At 51.4% G+C, this 18,815-nt stretch overlaps 3 protein-coding genes across 3 annotated transcripts; 2 read left to right on the top strand and 1 right to left on the bottom strand.

Moving 5' to 3' along the window:
* Positions 1-834: 834 nt before the first annotated feature.
* A1O9_02784 (NEK protein kinase) lies at positions 835-3,256 on the bottom strand (the record flags this gene model as incomplete). Its single annotated transcript, XM_013408355.1, has 3 exons — positions 835-3,048; positions 3,106-3,158; positions 3,205-3,256. 3 exons carry the CDS (start codon positions 3,254-3,256, stop codon positions 835-837), a joined length of 2,319 nt encoding a protein of 772 aa, XP_013263809.1.
* A 9,987-nt stretch (positions 3,257-13,243) lies between these two features.
* Positions 13,244-14,269, top strand: A1O9_02783 (uncharacterized protein; the record flags this gene model as incomplete). The annotated part of the gene is made up of 2 exons (XM_013408354.1): positions 13,244-13,415; positions 13,473-14,269. 2 exons carry the CDS (start codon positions 13,244-13,246, stop codon positions 14,267-14,269), a joined length of 969 nt encoding a protein of 322 aa, XP_013263808.1.
* A 3,494-nt stretch (positions 14,270-17,763) lies between these two features.
* Positions 17,764-18,597, top strand: A1O9_02782 (uncharacterized protein; the record flags this gene model as incomplete). The annotated part of the gene is made up of 2 exons (XM_013408353.1): positions 17,764-17,909; positions 18,024-18,597. The coding sequence occupies 2 exons, from the start codon at positions 17,764-17,766 to the stop codon at positions 18,595-18,597; spliced, it is 720 nt and encodes a 239-aa protein (XP_013263807.1).
* Positions 18,598-18,815: the final 218 nt, after the last annotated feature.

Raw genomic sequence — 18,815 nt, 5'->3', positions numbered from 1 at the left:
ACTACGCACCGATCTCCCCCGGTAGGTAGTGGTCAGACCGCTTTTCCATTCCAAACAGGAAAGAAAGGAAAAAAGGAGGAAATGGTCCGAAGGGAAAGCGTTATGTTATAGTACGTCGATGAAGGACATCCCTACACAGAAGGAGCCAGGCCTGTGCAGCTAACTAAGCATGTTGACTCAGACTGTCTCACACACTTAGTGGCGACCGCTTCATTACAGCCATTACGTTCCAACGGTGGGTACCTATATGGTCACATACGCTTAGGAATATGAATAATGAGTGGGAGTATGTTGAGACCTCTCTCTCTCTTTTTGAGCAGTATATACCTAACATACGAGCTACTTCGATGGTGATTTGCCGCAGATCAGGTGACCCTCTTCATCCTGCGTGTCGCTTCAAGAGCCAAGCTATTCAACGTCAGGAACGAGCAAGTCTCCCTAGCCCAAGGAATTCCCGACCAGAGCCTGTGCGCTAGCCAAAGGGAATGGATCTAATCTGTCCACTTGTTGCTCTGATATGATGCCATTTCGCCAGGCATTATGCTCGCAACACCGCTTAAAGTCGGGACTGCAAACACCTCCCCCATGTTGGAAGCTCCTCGGCAAACAAAAGAAATCCATGTGACACATCAGCAGGCACTTATCCAACAGTCCGCCCACGACCTATGAAACACAAACATCCTGCCAGACTGACGGTATGGGGAACACTACCACCAAGCACAACTGAAGTCATTCTCGAGGACTTTGCTGCTCCATATAGCGATCATCGTCTCATCGTAAGGTCATACTGTATCTCCTTGTATACGGCAGGTACTTGAGCATCTTCGCAGATGATCACCGCATCATGCGGACTGCCTTGACATCTCGTTTCAAAAACGGACTAGGCATGTCGTCCCCTGCCGTCTCTGGATCCCAGATCGGGACTGGTGGTAGATCTTTACCTCGGTCCTGGAAATCGAAACTATTCTTTGCCTTCATGTCATTGTGGACACCAAGGTCATCTTTTGGATTTCTCCCTCCAGCTCGTGCTTGAGCAAGCTCCACCAATGTACGTCCACCCAAGGCGCCAACGGCAACGGGCTCTCTGCTAGCGGCCAATTTACTCTTCAAATTGTTTGCTGTGATTCCAGCGCGCCGCACAGGGCTTGTACTCCCACTCCCATCGCTGCCGCTGTTGTTGGCTTGCTCTCGCAGGTCGTTTCGGCTTGGTATCTTGCTTAAACGCCGGCTCGGGCTCGTGGTTTTGGCTGTGCTAGCCTTGATTTCAGTATCAACCGTAGCTCGTGGAATGCCTCGGACGATATTTCCAGCGGCCGATGATGCCATCCCTGCTCGTACTTGGGCGGCAGTACTGCTAGAGGGAAATATGGTTGGCTTTGTGGTCAATCTCTGCATAGTCGCGGTGGTATTCTGCCTCGTTAGCCCAGGTCTGCCCCTGGAGGCTACTGGTGCTGGATTCTTGAACGGGTCTGTATTAACGACATTTGTCTTGGGCCTTGTGGGGCTGGGCAAGTCAGGAAAGTCGTCATCAGAGTCATCTTCAAGATCCAAGTTCGCCTCTTCGTCTGATGTATATGCCAGCTGTGGCTCCCATCTTGCTTTCTGACGGGCAGCTTGCGCAAAAATATTCCTCGCGCCAAGTTCGGTCACGGTGGAGTTGGCAGTAGCATGAGCGGCAGCAGTCCTGCGTGGCGAAAGAGCCAACGAGGAGATCGACATTGGTGAAGGTTCACCCATCTGAACATCAGTGGGAGAATCAAAGGTAGTTTTTGACCGGGCAAAGGGCGTCTTGGTCTTCTTTGGTGGCAAAGTAGCAGTTGTAGAGGGGACTGGTGATTCCAGAGAGAGTTCTGATAGATCGGTCAGATCCGTGACCGAAGGGAAGTCTTCTTCTCCTGAGGTGTTGACGGAAGAACTGGGATTCAGATTCTCCTTATCATATCCCGGTTTCGATGTGACTTGGATATCCTTCAGTACGCGGAATTCTGTTGGTCTTTCTCTCTCCGCGAGCAACGCTGCGACACGGTCTTCGACTTCTTTGTCGAATTTTTTGCGTAGTCTCTCTAGCTCGATCTGGACCTGTCGATCAATTTCGAGTCGTGCTTTAACTTCCCATTCGCGACGGAGCCGAGCATCTAGCTCGACTCTCATTGCAGCTTTGTCGGCTTCGAGAGCAGACAGTCTCTCCTCTGCCTGCTTCAACTTGTGCTCGGCAATCTCTTCGCGTGTTCTCAAGGCTTTCCCGATACAGACCATTTCCTGTTGGCGCCGGGCAATCCAGATATAAGGCACACTGAGAAGAGAAGTAGTATCTGGTCGATGCATGGGATTGGTCTTGAGACAACTCGCAATAACATTGGCAAGGTCCTTGGAATATACAGCTGGTATGGGGTCGAATGCACCCTTTCGAATCCTCTGAACGAGTTGTAGATGTGAGTTAGCGTTAAATGGTGGCTCCTTGGTGCATAGCTCGTACATAATACATCCTAGTGACCAGATGTCGGAATGTAACGTGTACTTCTCTGCCGCACATATCTCAGGGGACATGTAAAAAGGAGTTCCAACATAGGTTGAAGCAAAGTCGTGAGACTGCATCAGTTTTGATAGACCAAAATCTCCGAGTTTGACAGACTGGTCTTCGCCTAGGAAGATGTTTTCAGGTTTCAGGTCACGATGTAAAATCATTTTTTGCCCACTGGGAGGTCGAATGTCTTTCTGTCGAGAAAAATCGTTGCCAGGCTCTGGTGGATCAACGCCATGATGGCACCGATACAGTGCTGTGACAAGCTGACTGAATATTCTCCAGACGAACTCTTCCTTTGCAAATTCGTTCTTTCTCTTCAGTTCCTTGATCACACATCCAAGGTCACCACCTCCACAGTATTCCATGTACAGATACAGCTCTTGACTGTTTTTGAGATGCTCTCGGTGAAAATACCCTACGATGTTTGGATGGTTGAGGGATGATAGAATTGAGAATTCGGAGTGTAGCTGATCGCGTTCTTTCTGCGACATCTTGAGGTAGTTGATCTCTTTGCGACACAGGATCTGGATCGAGTCAGTGAGCATCTTCCGCCACTATTTCTGGGGGCTCGGTGGGCTTACATGGCCATCCTGCTTCCGACGGACTTTCCGAATTATTCCAAACGCTCCTCGACCTATTGGAATTTAGTTTGAGAAGGGAGGAGGCATGATATATCTTACCAATGACCTCTTTTATCTCATATTTGTCTTGTTCCGCGGGAAGGAGTGCCATGTTGACACAAATGGAAGGAACGCTCACGTGAACTGGAAAGTTGGCGAGAAGCGGTTTGGAAAGCTCAAGGAACTGCAGTCATGGAATTGCACACTCCAATCCGTTATTTCAAACTTGACGATAAAGACTAGAAGGGGCTGGCTTGCTAGAAAGTTTGTCTGGCCGTGAGTGTCTACGCGAAACAAGCGGTCGAGTGCACTGATGCTGAGGATTTGTTGACCCGGTGTTGCTGAGCAACCATTGCCAAGGGCGATGATGTCACCGGTAAGACTTCCCAAGACACATTTGTAGTGAGAAAGGAAGCTGCGACACATACACTTCTCCCCTTGCTATTGCATTTCCCACACCAAAAATATGTTTGGCTTGTTATTTTCTCTTAGTTTGTGAAATTTGAAGTTCCGCTCGATAGACTTCCTCAACATGAAAGCCTAGCATTGATGGCAAATCACGCGAGGCCGTGTCTTAGTGCTCTACATCGAGCTGCGTTGGTGAGAGGGTGCACGTGATACAAGTAAATGTGAACCAAAACGTCGACGGTGTTGTCATGCAGAGCGATTAAGAGTGTGTTCTTGATGTGAGTTGAAGGTAGACAGATAGCTTCGCCTTATGGCGAAAAAGACAACCTCGACTTCTAGATCTAGAGTTTGCACTCATTGGAGGACGAGATTTGGCATGCGAATCGCAACAAGCTACCTGCATCCTCACTTTGAGTCTAGACATCCAAGGACAGATGAAAAGAGGGCTATGGTGGCAGGCATGATGCTCATAGTACATAGTTCATCCTCATGGAGACAATGCTATCGCATATCAATTGCGCGTGAAGGACTTTGATGTGGCAGCTGCGGCATATATCCAGGTGTTGTCAAAGCGAGATCGTCTCAATGAAACAAGACTTAACTGCCCATGTCGATGCAAACATTGTTGAAAGCGTGAGACAAGGTCAAATTTCAGTGGCCTCGTCGTGAATCGCTAAATGGCACAGCATTGATCTAGATAGAAACAGCAGGCTTCAATTTCACAGCAAGCCCCCTAACTTACGTGAGGTTAACATGGGTTTATCCCCAAGAGGGAATAGGATTATTAGACGATCGTTTTGAAACGGTGCATAGTCCTACCAAACCGACCCATCAAGTATTGATGACCCCCACCAACCCATTTCTTTCAGCTCCTCCTGCCACAGAGTCTTGCTGAGAAGTGCTGAGAAGCATGAATCCTCAGCTCGTGAGCCGCCCAACAGACTGGGCTCGCTTTATGCCAGGGTTCTCGGTCGACGCCAAACGTTGAAGGCTGTGACAGGTTGCGTTGGGCGAATGTAATTGACATAACACGCGGTAGGCTTGGCAATGTAATGGGTTGTGATTGGTTGCATTTTCATCAGAGCCTAGGAGGTTCGGCTCAGTAGCATCTACGCGTACGAGTCCTATAGTCGAAGTCTCGTCCTGAACCAACAAATCCGTCGGGCCTTGTCAATAATAGTCCTGCCCAGACCGAAGACTTGGTAGTGCGTAGGCTGGCAGCCGTCGTCAAGCCAGCCAATTTAAAATACGCTGGATGTGGGCGCTGATCCGGTACAAGCATGGGAAGGAGTCCAGATGATGCCATGGTGGTATGTACGTCAAACGGTACCAGGGGGATCTACGGGAGAGAGTCGAAATTCCCAGGATTGGGACTCGAGCTCAGCTCCTGTCCAAGGCCCGGCTATTGTTGCCGGTAACCAATCATCCAAGACAGCATCAATAGTTTTAGCTCGGAAATTTAACAGGCTTCGCCCAACCGATGTTTCCGAACTTTCTGGTTTCTACATATGCATTTACTCGTACACAGTGGGGAGGGTTTGAAGTTGCATGATGCAAAGGTGTCAATGTTGTGCACAAGTCAAATATCTAACCGGATTAGGAGTGGCGTGAGCCGGGCGCGATTCTGGCCAGCCCGCTATCAGAAGTCGTCAACAAGCCGTCAAGAAGTCCTAGGCGGCAGGCGATCAACTGCCGGCTGCATTGGGATATTTTGGCGTCGCACCTTTCTTGGCTGATGTGGGGAAACACTCACCCTGTTCGAGCTTGGGACAGTGTTGTTGATAGATGAGCTGCACCATACCACGGCAGGAATATGATCGACCCACCATACTGCTGCTGATGAGTATTAATGCTTGTTGGTACCGGCAATGAAACGGACATCGAACCATGGTGATTCACTTCCACATCTCGCGGAGATAAATTGCGCTCCTCGTCCGTCCGAAAGAGACACCTGCGAGGTTGGCTTTTCACCGCTTCTTGCTCCGAAGGGTCATCATCTTAGTCTTTGCGTTAGGCACGTAAAACAACTAGCTCAACATTGAGAAGGACGCCTAGTACGCAGTCCGTGAACTACTTTCGAGAAGCCTGCGAACCGCCACCATTGACTTAGCTTGTATGGCGTGCTGCTAGTGGCTGCCACGTGGAATTCCCTGGGCTGGGTTTAAGTGCGGTAAAGGCCCAATCAGATATTATCGCACACCTGCAGGGGCGTTATGCCCGAGCTCCTGCTAGCTGGGCTTGATGCGGATATTTTCGTGGAGTTTGTTCTTCGGGGCTCACAGACTAGGCACGTAGATCAAGACCAGTCCCAACATTTGCCTCGCTTGTACGTCTCGTCGTACTGGGTACCGAGCAGCTCGTCGAGTCGTCTACGATACTCAGGACTTGCCGAAGGTCTGTGCCAGCCCTTTATTGATCCCAGAGTTTTCAAAAGGCTGACGCCGAATGGAAGGTGAAGAACCCAGTATCTCGAGTGCGGTAGGGATCAAACCTTACTGTACTCTGTACAAATACTGCAATGCGTGCGGACTTCGCTGCCGGCACGTAAGGCTATAGAGTGCACCTTCTAAATCCAGAAATGTTGGTCTGGTCGAACGTTGTGTCGAATGTGGTACCTGGTGGGGGAGTCCATGGCTTTACGGGTTACTACTGTAAGCTGAAAATACTTAATTAGGACCTCTTCGTACTCCGTATGGAGTAGATAGAGCTTGGGAGGGTGGTACCAGTGGGAGGACAGCAAGCCACGGCAGGCTCATGGGCGGGGGGGTGGGGAAATGATTAAGATGGCGCCTGCGTACATACCCGGTAACTCATGTCTGTACTCGCACGGAGGATATCTAAACAACTCAGGTGCCCGCTATCACTCTAGTACTAGTACAGTACGAGTAGTCGGTCGCGGGCTTGCAGCATCAAGGCTTGCTCCGTTCATACTCGGTACTTTGGAGCTACTGTTTACGAGGGGAAGCGTGTTTGTGCTAGAGCAGTGCGAAGGGTTGAAAGTGGGAAGCTCGCTTTCTAGAAGGACGGCCAGAAAGGAAAGCGCAAGCTGTGTCACCTCGGATCAAAATGAGCAGGAAGGGACAGACCCGTGGCATGTGGGGCCCGACGTGTTAGAGGCTTACGAGCCGGCTGGATTCAGCAGGAGTACGGATACGGAGTGCTCCGTAAAAAGGGCGAGGTAGGCCGGTAGCATACAGCTTGGGTGGAAGAGAGCCTGCAGGTCTGGGTCGGTGGGCCCAGGACTTAACCCCAAATAGCGGGCGGTTGCACCCCTGGCGATCATTACGCGGATTGGTTCAGGCACAGGCAGCTGGGTCCCTAGGTGCCCGAGTCACACTTGCTGCCTTGCCTCTCTTTGCGTGGGCAAACCGAACCTTCTCGTACCTGCTCCGTCCTTCGAGTCCTCCGTAGGCTGTAGGGTTCTTGGTTATCGGCGACATCTTTGAACCTGCCTTGAAAACAATTCCCTGCCCGTTATCGCTGGTCCTATCATAAGGAGTACCTTGGGTAAGGGTGACTCTGGCCGACAAGTCTTCAGGCGCACTTGCAATTCATCATGATATCGCCCACAGAGCTCTATTTAGAGAATGTCCGTCCTTAAGAAATCCCCCCAGAGTGTCCAGAGAGAGGGAGAGGCATGCGCTGGCCAAGGCTTCGTGAGCATACGTATGGGACATGGTTATTGCAGGCCCACGTGAGCTAATTAGCTGCTGAGCTTTGACGAACTCAGGGTTGGACAAACATCGGCGCGATTGAATTCCTGTAATGCTTCGTAGTGTGAGCAGTGAGCACTCAGGAGTCAGGACTGCTGGTATTCACGTGCCCCAGCGGGATACCCAGTGGCCGAACGTAATCGCATTTAGTAGTCTTGCGGTTGCCTTTACAAGCGATCATCCTCGAGTGCTTACCTCGTCCGGGGCCACGGGGCCACGGAGCCACGGAGCCACGGAGCCTAATTTCTGGCTGCCCTAGTTTCTGCATCTGTGTGTCAAAGTCCTTCATGCCTCAGCGCTCCGGCAGCATCAAATGGTTTGGCCAGATTATCTAAGGTCATGGCCCTTGCTTGCCTGAGTCCTTGCCCCGTGGTGTCTGATCAATCACTAAAGCAGCCGTATCTGGCAACTGTGTACTTGGTTTGGGAAAACTTACCCAGGATGGATGGGAGGGATACGGTACAAGCACAAATCACACACTGGGGCCCAAGCGGTTGATCGCTCAGCACATCACATCTCTCCTACCCAATCAAAAGAAACGGCTGGCGAATTATCTGCACATCATCGGAACATGGATGCGCTTTTAGACAGGCAGATCCCAACTAGAAGACCAGGGTGGCATGGGTGGCGCCCCTTAGCCTGTATCAAGTTACGTTCCATGGCTAAGTCGAAAGGGCGATCTGTCTAACCGAGGACTAGGGAAACTCGGGAATGGCTCTATTGACATGGTCAGTGCGTCTAATCGCCACGTGGCATGGCGCACTCTCAGCTTCCTTTTGTCTGACAGAATGATTTGGCTAGTGGGAACACTTCCTGGCTGGCAGCCGTGGGGGCAGTAAAAGCGATCTGTAGAGCAAGCCCTCAAGTTGTTCGATGAGTACTCGTACAGAGCACATTATCGCTTTTATCTATTCGAGAGTCGGAGAGTCGGAGGGTTTGTGTGTCGGAATTTTGTTTCTTCTCATTGAAGAACTTTGGATCAAAGCTTGGAACTGACAGACACTAGATAATAACAACCTTCGTGGCGAGACCAGAACATGCTCGCCTTCCCGCCCGTCGCACCCACCTTGCTTGTCAAATATATGACACCAAGGCAGGCTTTTCAGGCCCTCAGGCGCTAAGTAGCAGAGCTAGGAGAATCTGCACACGTGTGTCTAGCCCCACTTTCGATGTGCGTGCACGGAGCACGGAGCACGGAGCACTGACGGTCTGCAAGGTCACAGAATCCGCACGGAGTACGAGGAGCGAGATATATATAAAAGTGAAGCTGTCTGTGCACTTGAGACGGAAATCTGGCCATCGACCCCACAAATCGCGTCCCAGGGCCGCGGTTCAGCTGTCTGGCTGCCCTCGGGTCATACATTCTTATTCCGGATCACCCACTCAGGCAAAATATGTTGCCCAAAAAAAATCATAACAGTAGCTCAGGCCTAGTCCCTGTAACTTCTGCACGGGGCTCAGAACAAACGAACCTCTTGCGTATGGATAGGATACTCGCCTAAACAGGAAATTCATGAACTAGGATAGGCATGGAAAAGAAAGACATGGCGGGGCGACAGCCGAAGTAGAGCCAGAAGCGAGGCGTGCAGCTAAGCTACTCGTAAGTGCTGACTACAGAATGAACTGTAAATACGACCCTCAATGCCCCCAAAGAATAGTAGGATTCTGGGACAATTGAAAGCTAAAGAGTTGGCACGTGGAAGATTTCTGGAGACTTCGAGCCCTAGTCCTGACTCCTGCTTGACTGTCAAGGCCAGTGGAATTAAGGATCTCAAACCGCGGTCTGCAAAGCGGGCTTACAGGTTTGCATTGTGCACCCTTTTCATCTCGCTTTTGGATCTTGCCATGGCAGGGATTCTGGTGATGCTGAAACACTGGAGTGAGCGCAAGGGAAGAGGAATGGCAGGGCCTGTGGCCAGCAACCGAGTGGCGGGCACCTAAATCGGAAGGTCAGCAGCCCCATGGGAAATGACGAGGATGACGCCGGGGATGCCCTAAGAGACCATGTGCGACACGATCGACAGGCATGGCTGGTCGGTACAGGGATCCCAATGACGATAATTGCAACCCTGGTCTAGAGGTTGGTAGTCCGTCCATTGACGAGAATGACGCCGCTGGCTTTGGCACGACCAAGGATAGCCATGCGAAATACGGAGGACTATGCGGATTGGAGAGGGGAGAGTCGGAGCGTCGTCTGGCTCGTGCCCAAGTTCTCCGTACCTGGAAACCTTAAGTACGGGCTCGGGATGCCGCCTTTGAGGGCGCACGCAGAAAAGATGCTCAACGGCGCCAGTGAAATGGTGCATGCAGCTTCTATAAACGGCTGTTTCTACATTGTGAGTAGCGAGTACGGAGTCCTCGTTCGTGGTACGGAGCACTGCGTAATAATAAAAATAATCAGAATGGCCCTGAAGCCCTAGTCGAGGCCGCTGCCCGAGAGCAAGCAGCCAGATCAGGGAGGTGAGAGCGACAAGGGCAACGTGGGAACAAGCGAGCGTGAAAGCCTGCACATAATCTCCGAGAGAGCCTCATTGGGTGGGCAGGTTGTGCTTTCCTTGTCAGTTGTCAATTCAATTAAGCGAGCTTTTCCCCTTCGCTGGTCAGAAGAAGAGGGAGTACGAGTAGTAGCGGAGGCAAAACGGAACCCTGAGCGGGCCATCACAACCTCGATGCTCAACCTCAGGGCCTCAACCCTCCCTTAACACCCGACTCCCAACTCCCAACTCTCGGCACTCCTGGCACAATTAATTAATCTGGGCCCCCAGATTCAGGCTAGTGCCGGTGGGCAAGAGTCCTCCAGAGGCCAGCGAACAGAAATAATTGATGTTCAGGCGACAGACCATAGATCATGTTCGTGCTCATGCGACCAAGTAAAGGCAGATGCATTGCTTGTTAAATCATACACATCAGTACCACGCCATATCACGATGCAGCAATGAAGAAGATAGCATGGGCTGGAGTGGGAGGAAATTCACCCGCTACCTGCAGCTGGTCTGCGGCACAAACGGTGTCAAGCTTAATCAGATCACCCACCGGTCTGCACTACACTTCGTGGTACAGTACGCTCGAGTGTTCCATGGCAAAGCAAAGCATGGCACAAGGCAGTTATGCATGAACGCCCTTCGCCGTTCGCTTAAGGGTCCTCATTTGGGATCGGGGTAGTTGAGACAACTTTCCTTGGCTTCTTGATATCAACCTCCCGACACAGGATGCTTTGCCAAACAAAAGCGAAAGTTTATTCTTCAACTAGACGGATTCGCACGGATCCGGCGACAAGCATGGTCAGTGCCAGGAAGGTGCTCCGTACCGAATTCCTCCTGCTGTACGGAGTACCTGGACAGTGCTGGGCAGGATGGTGCGGCATCGATCCCCACAAATATGCGCCGATGCATCGTCGTCATCTGATTGCAGAACAGAGCCCCATGGGTTGGAATTCACGCATGCCCTCATACTACAGCTATGATCTTGTAAACTTATTGCTGTCATTCCAGCATTGGAGACGGAGGGGCGGAGCGCCGTGATGGGCGGTAGGGGAACTACAGTAACTACCAAGGTACCTCGCTAGGGTATCCAAGGGACTGTCTATGTGCGTAGCAGTGCCGTGCACAGGCCTGGAACCCCTCGTACAGTAAGTTCGTAACTAGGCCTGCGCGTAGCTGACTACGGAGGACGTGCAGTGCTCGTACATGGTTTAGTCCGCCTTTTAGTCCTGGCAGTCCTGGCAGTCTCCACGATTGCCGCTTGATCGCTGATCGCGCTTCGGCAAGCCGGTTCATTCAAACTCTGGGACCAGGGACCAGCGACCAGGGGTGTCGACAGGGGCCCAGGGATGTCGACAAGGACATGGAGTCTACGGGGCGCACTATGGGGCCCGCTGGAACCTCACCCACGACCAACTAGTAGTAATACTTGACCGTCTGTTCGCTACTACTCGGTGCTCACCACGGCTACGAGTACAAGTCCCTGCGACCTCTACAAAGTAACCACTCCTAACAATCGGTGCAACCACCGGACCCGACCTCCTTCTGGCAAACTCCCTGTTCCTGCTCCTGTTTCTGAGGGTACCAACATCTCGCACGCGAAAACACTCTTCCCTCTCTGTGAAGCCTCGTTCCGGGCAGGTCCTTTTGACACGCAGATATCCTCCTCTGCAGGTCCATTGCCGTCCTTACCCCCCTCCTTTGCCGGGTACGTTCATCTCATTACGCCTCGCATGCCCTCCCTAGACACACTTTTCACTTCCTTGGTCGCGGAAGTGGCCCATTCCAAGGACGATACTGCCCCGCCCGTGTGGCCTTATCCCGGATCTGCCCTCACATCCTGAGTCCTGACGCTTGAGGCACGAGTCTCTCAAGCTACCAGCCGTTGTACATGTGGGCCACACCCTGTTCCCCGTCAGTTTCCGGTCATCCTTCTCCCTGATCTCCAAAATGCGTCCCTTTGGAATTAAATTCTCCATGTCAAGGAACGCGCTTGGTCAAGCGAGCCGCAAAAGTGGCATGCGGCAGCAGTCTTCGACACCAATTACCGCTTCGCTGTCACCGTCTGGTATCAGCCAACCACGGCCTCTGCCGACTCCCTCCAGCTCAACTGGCCGTGCGTCTGCTCGCTTGGAACTGGCTTGTCCACTAGTCACAACTTACAAGGTAGCTCGCTTTGGGTTGGGGTTGTCCTCCTCCTGCTCGTCCTGTCTGTCCTGTCCGTCTCGGTTATTACCAGACAAGAGTAGTCAACGCGGCCAACACCTGGACGTCAAGTATAACCCACACACTCGCCCCTACCTACGCTGGCCCTCTCGTCAAAGTCCTCCCTTTCGGTGTCACTCTTCCAACCTAATGCCACACTTGGACTGCAGAGCTCGCCATTACGTCGGACATCTTTGCTAACGCATGCTAGATGCCCCTAGTGTCGTCAAGCCCGTGCCCACCCATTCCACACTCTTTCCACAGAGCGCATACCGATACCTACCGACCACGCCTCCTAGACTCTAGTACAAGGTGCTACCAGTAGTACGAGTACAGTGGCTCTCGGGAGTCATCTTTCGTCTGACAGCATCTTTGGAGTTCGGGATTTGCTCTCAATCCGAGGCTTGCAGCAGATACCACGCTCCGCACAACACGGCTTCCATCCCATCCCATCCCATCCCACCCAGAGTGGATGAGCGTTCACCATCATCCAAAAGGCTAAAGATCGACCCTACCCAGTCAGCAACCACTTACTCGACCAATGTCCTAGTCCCTGCCCACTACCTTACAGCCAACGGACGGACGGCGCCTTTTAACTCATCTGCCACCCACTTTTGATCTCCAACCAAGCCAGTAAACCGTTCACCTGCCCATTGCCATTCAGGCACACTCGACACTTCTTGCTCGAGTTCGTACACTATGACTAGTTGAACTGCCGGCCAACCATCTTGGACTTGTCTTGACGATCCTTTCTCTTCAACTGCTCGGCTCGACAGTCGGTTGTCCTTCCCTGGAACATTCCAGCCCATGTGATTGTCCCTTTGAGGATCCCTTCCTCCAGGCCTACTGTCAGTCAACGGTCAGCGTGGGGAACTCTTAATTGAGCCTGTCCTGCTTTTACTGCAACTTCACAACTCTGTTTCCATTACTGGGCCTACATCTCATCCCCTCTGCAAACCACCATCATTCTACGTCGATTCGTCCTAGCCACCAGTCGGATACCCCTCCATCCCGCCAAATCCATCGTCATCAAATCTCCAACCTGGCCCAGGCGATTGCCTGTGCTTTTACGACTTTCTCTTGGTACCTCTTCACCCCCTGTGTGCTCGGGACAGAGGGATATCGAGAAGCCTTATATTTCGAAATCAGCACAGCGTTCTGTTTGGCTTGGAACTTGTAGAATTCTCTGAAGGGGATCGACTCATTATCATATACAAGAGAAACAACAGTGTAGTGGAATCCCTAGCTGTCATATTCATGCCATAGTCTGGTATTCTGAACATTACCTGGGCTATGGCACTGGCGCTTCTTCCTGTTCATCACGCGGATCGAACTCTATACAATCCTCTCCCCTTCCCGAACCTCCCATTTGCGACCGCTAGAATGGAGCAAGAAACCAAGTTCAGGCCTTCCTTGCCCTCAATTTCGAGTCTCATCTCGGCGGTCGCTGAACCCTCTGACAAGAGTATGTATAAATTGCTAACGCCCACTTTGCTGTGAGTCTTTGACTGACCTCTTGAAGGAAATGACCCTTCGCCTATATACGACTCTTCTCGGAGAGTGTCTGCTGGATCACATGGCAACAGGGTAAGCCCTGAGCGCCCTCGTGTATCAGAGAGTCCGCGAAATCTCCCTCCACCTACGCCGGAACTGCCTCCCGCCTCGAGTTTTGGCTTTCCACGCCCATCACCTAATGTATCGCCCACAGGCGTTTCCACCCGCAGCAATTATTATCTTTCCGTTTCAACGAGCACAAAACCAGAAACCTATACACAACGAATCTCCACATATCCACCAAATCCCAATGCTTCGACGACCTATTCACCTATATCTGAAACTCCCCACTGGTCTCCAGCCCCTCTGACCCGGCAAGGCACAGATTCTGTGCATGATCAGGTTAGTAGACAACCGCCGGGCTATATTGAGCCTCCCCACGAAGCTCCGGCGTACAACGGGCTCGTCCATCAAAGGCCACTCCCAGCGAATTTTCCGCCTCCTCTTCCAGGACCAGGACTACCATCTATAGAGACACAAATCGCACCAACATGGCAGCATCATCATTATTACCCGCCAGCCAATCCGCCAGCTTATCCACAAACCCAAGAACGGTACATTTGTCCGACTTGTAACAAGCCTTTTTCACGACCAAGTTCATTGAAGATCCATACATATTCACATACCGGAGAGAAGCCTTACAAATGCAAACATGAGGGTTGCGGGAAGTATTTCAGTGTTAGGAGTAACATGAAGAGGCACGAAAAGGGTTGTCATGGAGGAGCCACTTCAACTGCCCCAGGAACCAGTCCAAAAGCAGGCTAATGAGTTTCATGAAGGTTTTTTAATGCGAAAATATCTAGCCTTTGGACAGCGCATGTATTATAAAAGTCAGGAAGAGGGGCATCTCAACAACATCATTATTCCTACGGCCGTTATGCGGCCTTCTGGTCCACCTTGTCTATAATTCTACGTCGAAGCATCAGAGGCTCATATCCATTTGTCCACTTTATCCGCGTGTCTCGAGCAGCACCAGGTAAGCTGGGTCCGAATGTTTATGTTTGACAAAAGCACAACTTTTTGGCAAGAACCTGTCTTCCAGGCCAGCCGCAGGAATTGCGCATGTGCATCGTTTGCATAGCGGGCGCATCTCACCCAGGCAGGGAAGGAACAGCAAGGCTTTGCTGGCATGGATCATCCGACAGACTATCTATTTCTTGTCGGGAACGGCGTCACGACAGCACGAACGCAGAGTGGCAATTTTTTGGGCATCAGGTCTAGAAACGGCGGGACATGCTTGTACATTACTTTTTTCGATTTTCAGCAGAGCAGCAGGCAGACCAGACCAGAACAGGAAACCGGATAGATTGTACGTAACATTGAACAGAGGAAATGATGGCAAAATCGGTACCCAACAGAAATGCAGTAGACCCGTTTCGTATCGTCACACGTCTGGCCTCCGTCGGTCCACCTGGGAGTCGCACAGAGGCGTGCACTAGGTAGAACCGCCACCAGGGGTGATGACAGCTTCATGGGTCACTTCCTGCCACGTGGTGGAACACATTCCCAGCGCAATGGTACCGCTGGGGCTGTAGTTGGCAAGTGGACGAACCGACTTTCCATTTTTTCGGAAGCGCCGCCCGGGATTTCTCTTGATGGCAAGGGGCCTCATTCTCCCAGCGCCGCTTAGGCCCCAGCACTCGGTACTAGTACCAGGACTAGGAATCAACTGTCAGTCGGGGCGGCATGGCTTTTGATGGCTTCTTGCTCTTGTTGATGGATGGGGAACCGACACCGCTGGGCCTAGACCCATTTTTGACTCTTCGTCATTTCTTCTTTGGCGTTTGACTTTCTCTCGCAGCTGGCACTGCAGGCAGGTCACCCTCGTCCCGTCATCCGTGATGGCCCTACATGCACGCCATTTGACATCTCATTCCATCTCAGCCCATAGCGTCATTGTGTCACTCATGTCAGAACCACTGGTTGGAACCGAAAACCCGGCCTCCCCGAAGCACCACGTGGTAGCAAAGGCAGCTAGCGAGAATAGGCGAGGTTCCGGAAGCCACCAATTCTCCCGCAACGTTCCGTTCCCCACGAGTGGGAATTGAGCAGTGAAAACTGAGCACTGAGCACCGAGCACTCAGAACCGAGCACCCTGGCCATAGCACCCAAAATATGTTCTGACAGGGATGTGGCCTTTCCAACCCTTTCCAACAATGTCACACCACTTCGCAGACATTCCATTCAAATACCAACTTGTTTCCGTCCCCCTGCACAGCACCCTCCCTGCCTTGTGCCATTTCGTTGGAGGTCTCCACCGCGCACATCCTCAGCAGTCCCGAATCCTATCGTTTCTGGTAAAATGTGGCTTGCACTTGGCAGGTCGCGTCAGCCGCGCTCAATTGGAAACTCCCTTGCCCAAAAGACTACCGCTCCTTTTGCCTAGATGCTCCGACTGTTGCATAGCCGAATCCCTGTGTCCTCAAAAGGATCTGGCACATTCTCGCCCATGCATATCTGAAGGCCGCATACTAGGAGAACATCTCCTTTGCTTCCACGGTGTAGCTGAAGCGGGCAATTATGTGAATAATCCTTGCTTCTTCAACCCGAAAATCCGCTTATTCCAAAGGTCGGTGTTTGAAGGTCACACTATTCAGCCATAGCTATGCTTTGTCCCAGCTATGAGCCATGGTATCAGCCTGAGTTCAGTCGAGCTGATAGTGATATATCCTGGCTGTAACGACAGCAAGGACAGCAACTGATCTGGCATTGTTTTCGGCCAAAATACACGTCATTATCAGGTCGGTGGATGTCATGATGTTGAGCCGTGACAATGTACCGCCTTGGTTGTGTCGGCATTATTCTTGATCGTGAATGTGGCTACTCTTCAAGCCATTTAGACAGTGCACAACAGGTATGTCCTTCTTGATTGTTTATCCTCATTGCAAAGATGAGCGTCTGAACACCGTTACAATTTCTTTCAGAGGTGAGACCGCGTCCATGCTGTGTGCCTGAACAGCTACAAGCCCGTCGATCGTGCTGACTTCTGTATCAGGAGGTACAGCGGCGTCGATCTCGCTCTCCTCAGTTGAAAAAGATACACCGTGGCCTATGCCACAGATTTCTCCCCCGATCTGGCGTGCGTGCTTTTGCGTCAGATTGGGAGAAGACAACATTGAATTCACGGCCTGTTGTATCGCCCAGCCGACGGTCAGTTGTGAGAGCGCCGAAACGAGTTAGCACCGTTGTCGCTCACTGACAATATCATTTAGGGTCCGTCGACACTAAATCATACGTTCACCACAACATCATTCTATCAAAAATCAAAATGGCTGACCAGGCCAACCCCAACCGCATCCTCTCCGATGAGGAGACCAACCTCCTAGTGGCCTGCATCAGGGCAGCAACGTCTCCACAAGGGCTGGAGATAGATTACAGCCTGTTGGCGGCAGCCACGGGAAAGAAAGAAAGGGCCCTGTGAGTTTCACGTTGTTCTCTTCTTCGCTATTTATGTGCTAATTCTCCTCCTATCAGCCACCAGAGTGTGCTTCGCCTGAAAAGAAAGGCAGGCGTACAGATCTTTGGTGCACGGCAGAAGAAGAAGGGGAAGGGAAAGGCCAACGCCAACGCCGAAGAGAAAGAGGTGAGGGAGGAGGAGGATGGCGATGGCGGAGATAGTGATGGGCCGCCGACCAACACTAAAAAGCCTCGTCTCGATGACGATGACGACGAGGATGACAAGATGGCCAACGGAGGCAACATTGGAGCGGCAGCTCCAGCAGCAACGACAACGGTTGCTGCAACTCCATGATGCTGTCAGGAAAGCACAGGTGTATGTTCCTATTCTTGACTTACCTAGACAAATTCCCTCCACAACAAGCAACATGTCTTGTGTTGGCCTCACATGCAGTTCATTCATGTGAATTTTTCACTCCCACTGCCTACATGCCAGTACCCTAGACTCATGTCATAAATCTCCCTTACCCATCCTTGTCCACCTCCATCTTCCTTTCATCCACATGCCCTCCAACCGATCTCTAACAATCACACAGCAGACATTGTTGCTTCGGTCAATTCGATACCGTAAGTTCTCATGACTAATCCTTGTTGTTTTCTCATGGGTGTTCACTAACCAACGTTTTTGTTCATAGCCATACCTCTAGATTTGATTTTGTCGATCTCGATTCTTCGACCACAGTCCTTTTCACATACACCTCTCGAGGGTTTTCCCGATCTCACCACTCATCCACAACCATCCATCACTGACACCAAAACCTTGCCACACGCAATCTGAGTTTCTCTTCGACACACAATTCACCATGGCCCCCAAAGCTGAAGGCGGCGGTAAAGCCTTGGTCTCCAATGATGCCTTTCTCGCTGCTTGTATCAAACACGCTAAGGAGAAGGTCACTGTCAACTTCGAGGCTCTTTCCAAGGAAGTGGGAATGAGTATTGGTGGTGCCGCGTAAGTACCGCCTCATGATCTCAAAATCTGCTTAATTCCCACACACGAGCACAACCTACAGAACACAGTTCCACCACTCAAACTCCTGGTTAGGGAACTGCTAACAAGCAGTAGGAACAAGTTTCGTTCTATCATGAAGCAACTCGGAGATGAAGGAGCAAGCTGGGCTACTAAGGACACCAACGGTGATGCTTCCGCTGCAACTACTTCTACCAAGCCTAAAGCGAAAGCCGCCACCACCACCAAGCGTAAAGCTGTTGCGAAGAAAGATCCAGAAGCAGAGAAGACCAATGGTAATGCCCATGGCGAACAGAACGAACAGTCTGAGGACGAGAACATCGCGGAGTCCCCGAAGAAGAAGACCAAAGCTTCGACCACCAAGGCTAAGCCTAAGTCCAGTACTACTATCAAAGCCGAGGGTGTAGAGGAGAACGAGGGCGATGGCGATGACTCCGGCGAAGCTGACACCGAGAAACCAGCCACTGTGAAGAAGACTACTGCCAAGGGGAAAGGCGCGAAAGCAAAAGCTGCACCCGACAATGCTGGGAACGGTTCTATCTCTCTTGTTCCCAAGGGACGCAAGAAGGCAGCTCCCAAGGCAAAGGAAGAAATCGTCAAGGTTGAAAAAGAGGAAGAAGATGTGGAGATGAATGATGCTGCTACTGCTACTGCTGGTAAAGAGGATTAGATTCGTTCTGAACTCCTCAGCTGGTCTCTGTGTCTCATACATACACGTACTCAACTCGATCAATGTTCACTGCATCATGACCACCATATTGGATTTTCTTCTGCTTGGATGCAAGCGTACATGGATCACATTGCTGGAAATGGATTTGGAATGGAGCGACGAACTGTACTGCAAGCTGGAGACCTTGGTGGTCATGATGAAGAACAAGAAAGCCACAA

Source organism: Exophiala aquamarina, assembly GCF_000709125.1.
Source record: "Exophiala aquamarina CBS 119918 chromosome Unknown aczIA-supercont1.2, whole genome shotgun sequence".
NCBI lineage: Eukaryota > Fungi > Ascomycota > Eurotiomycetes > Chaetothyriales > Herpotrichiellaceae > Exophiala > Exophiala aquamarina.
This window is presented reverse-complemented; position numbering and strand designations above follow the sequence as displayed.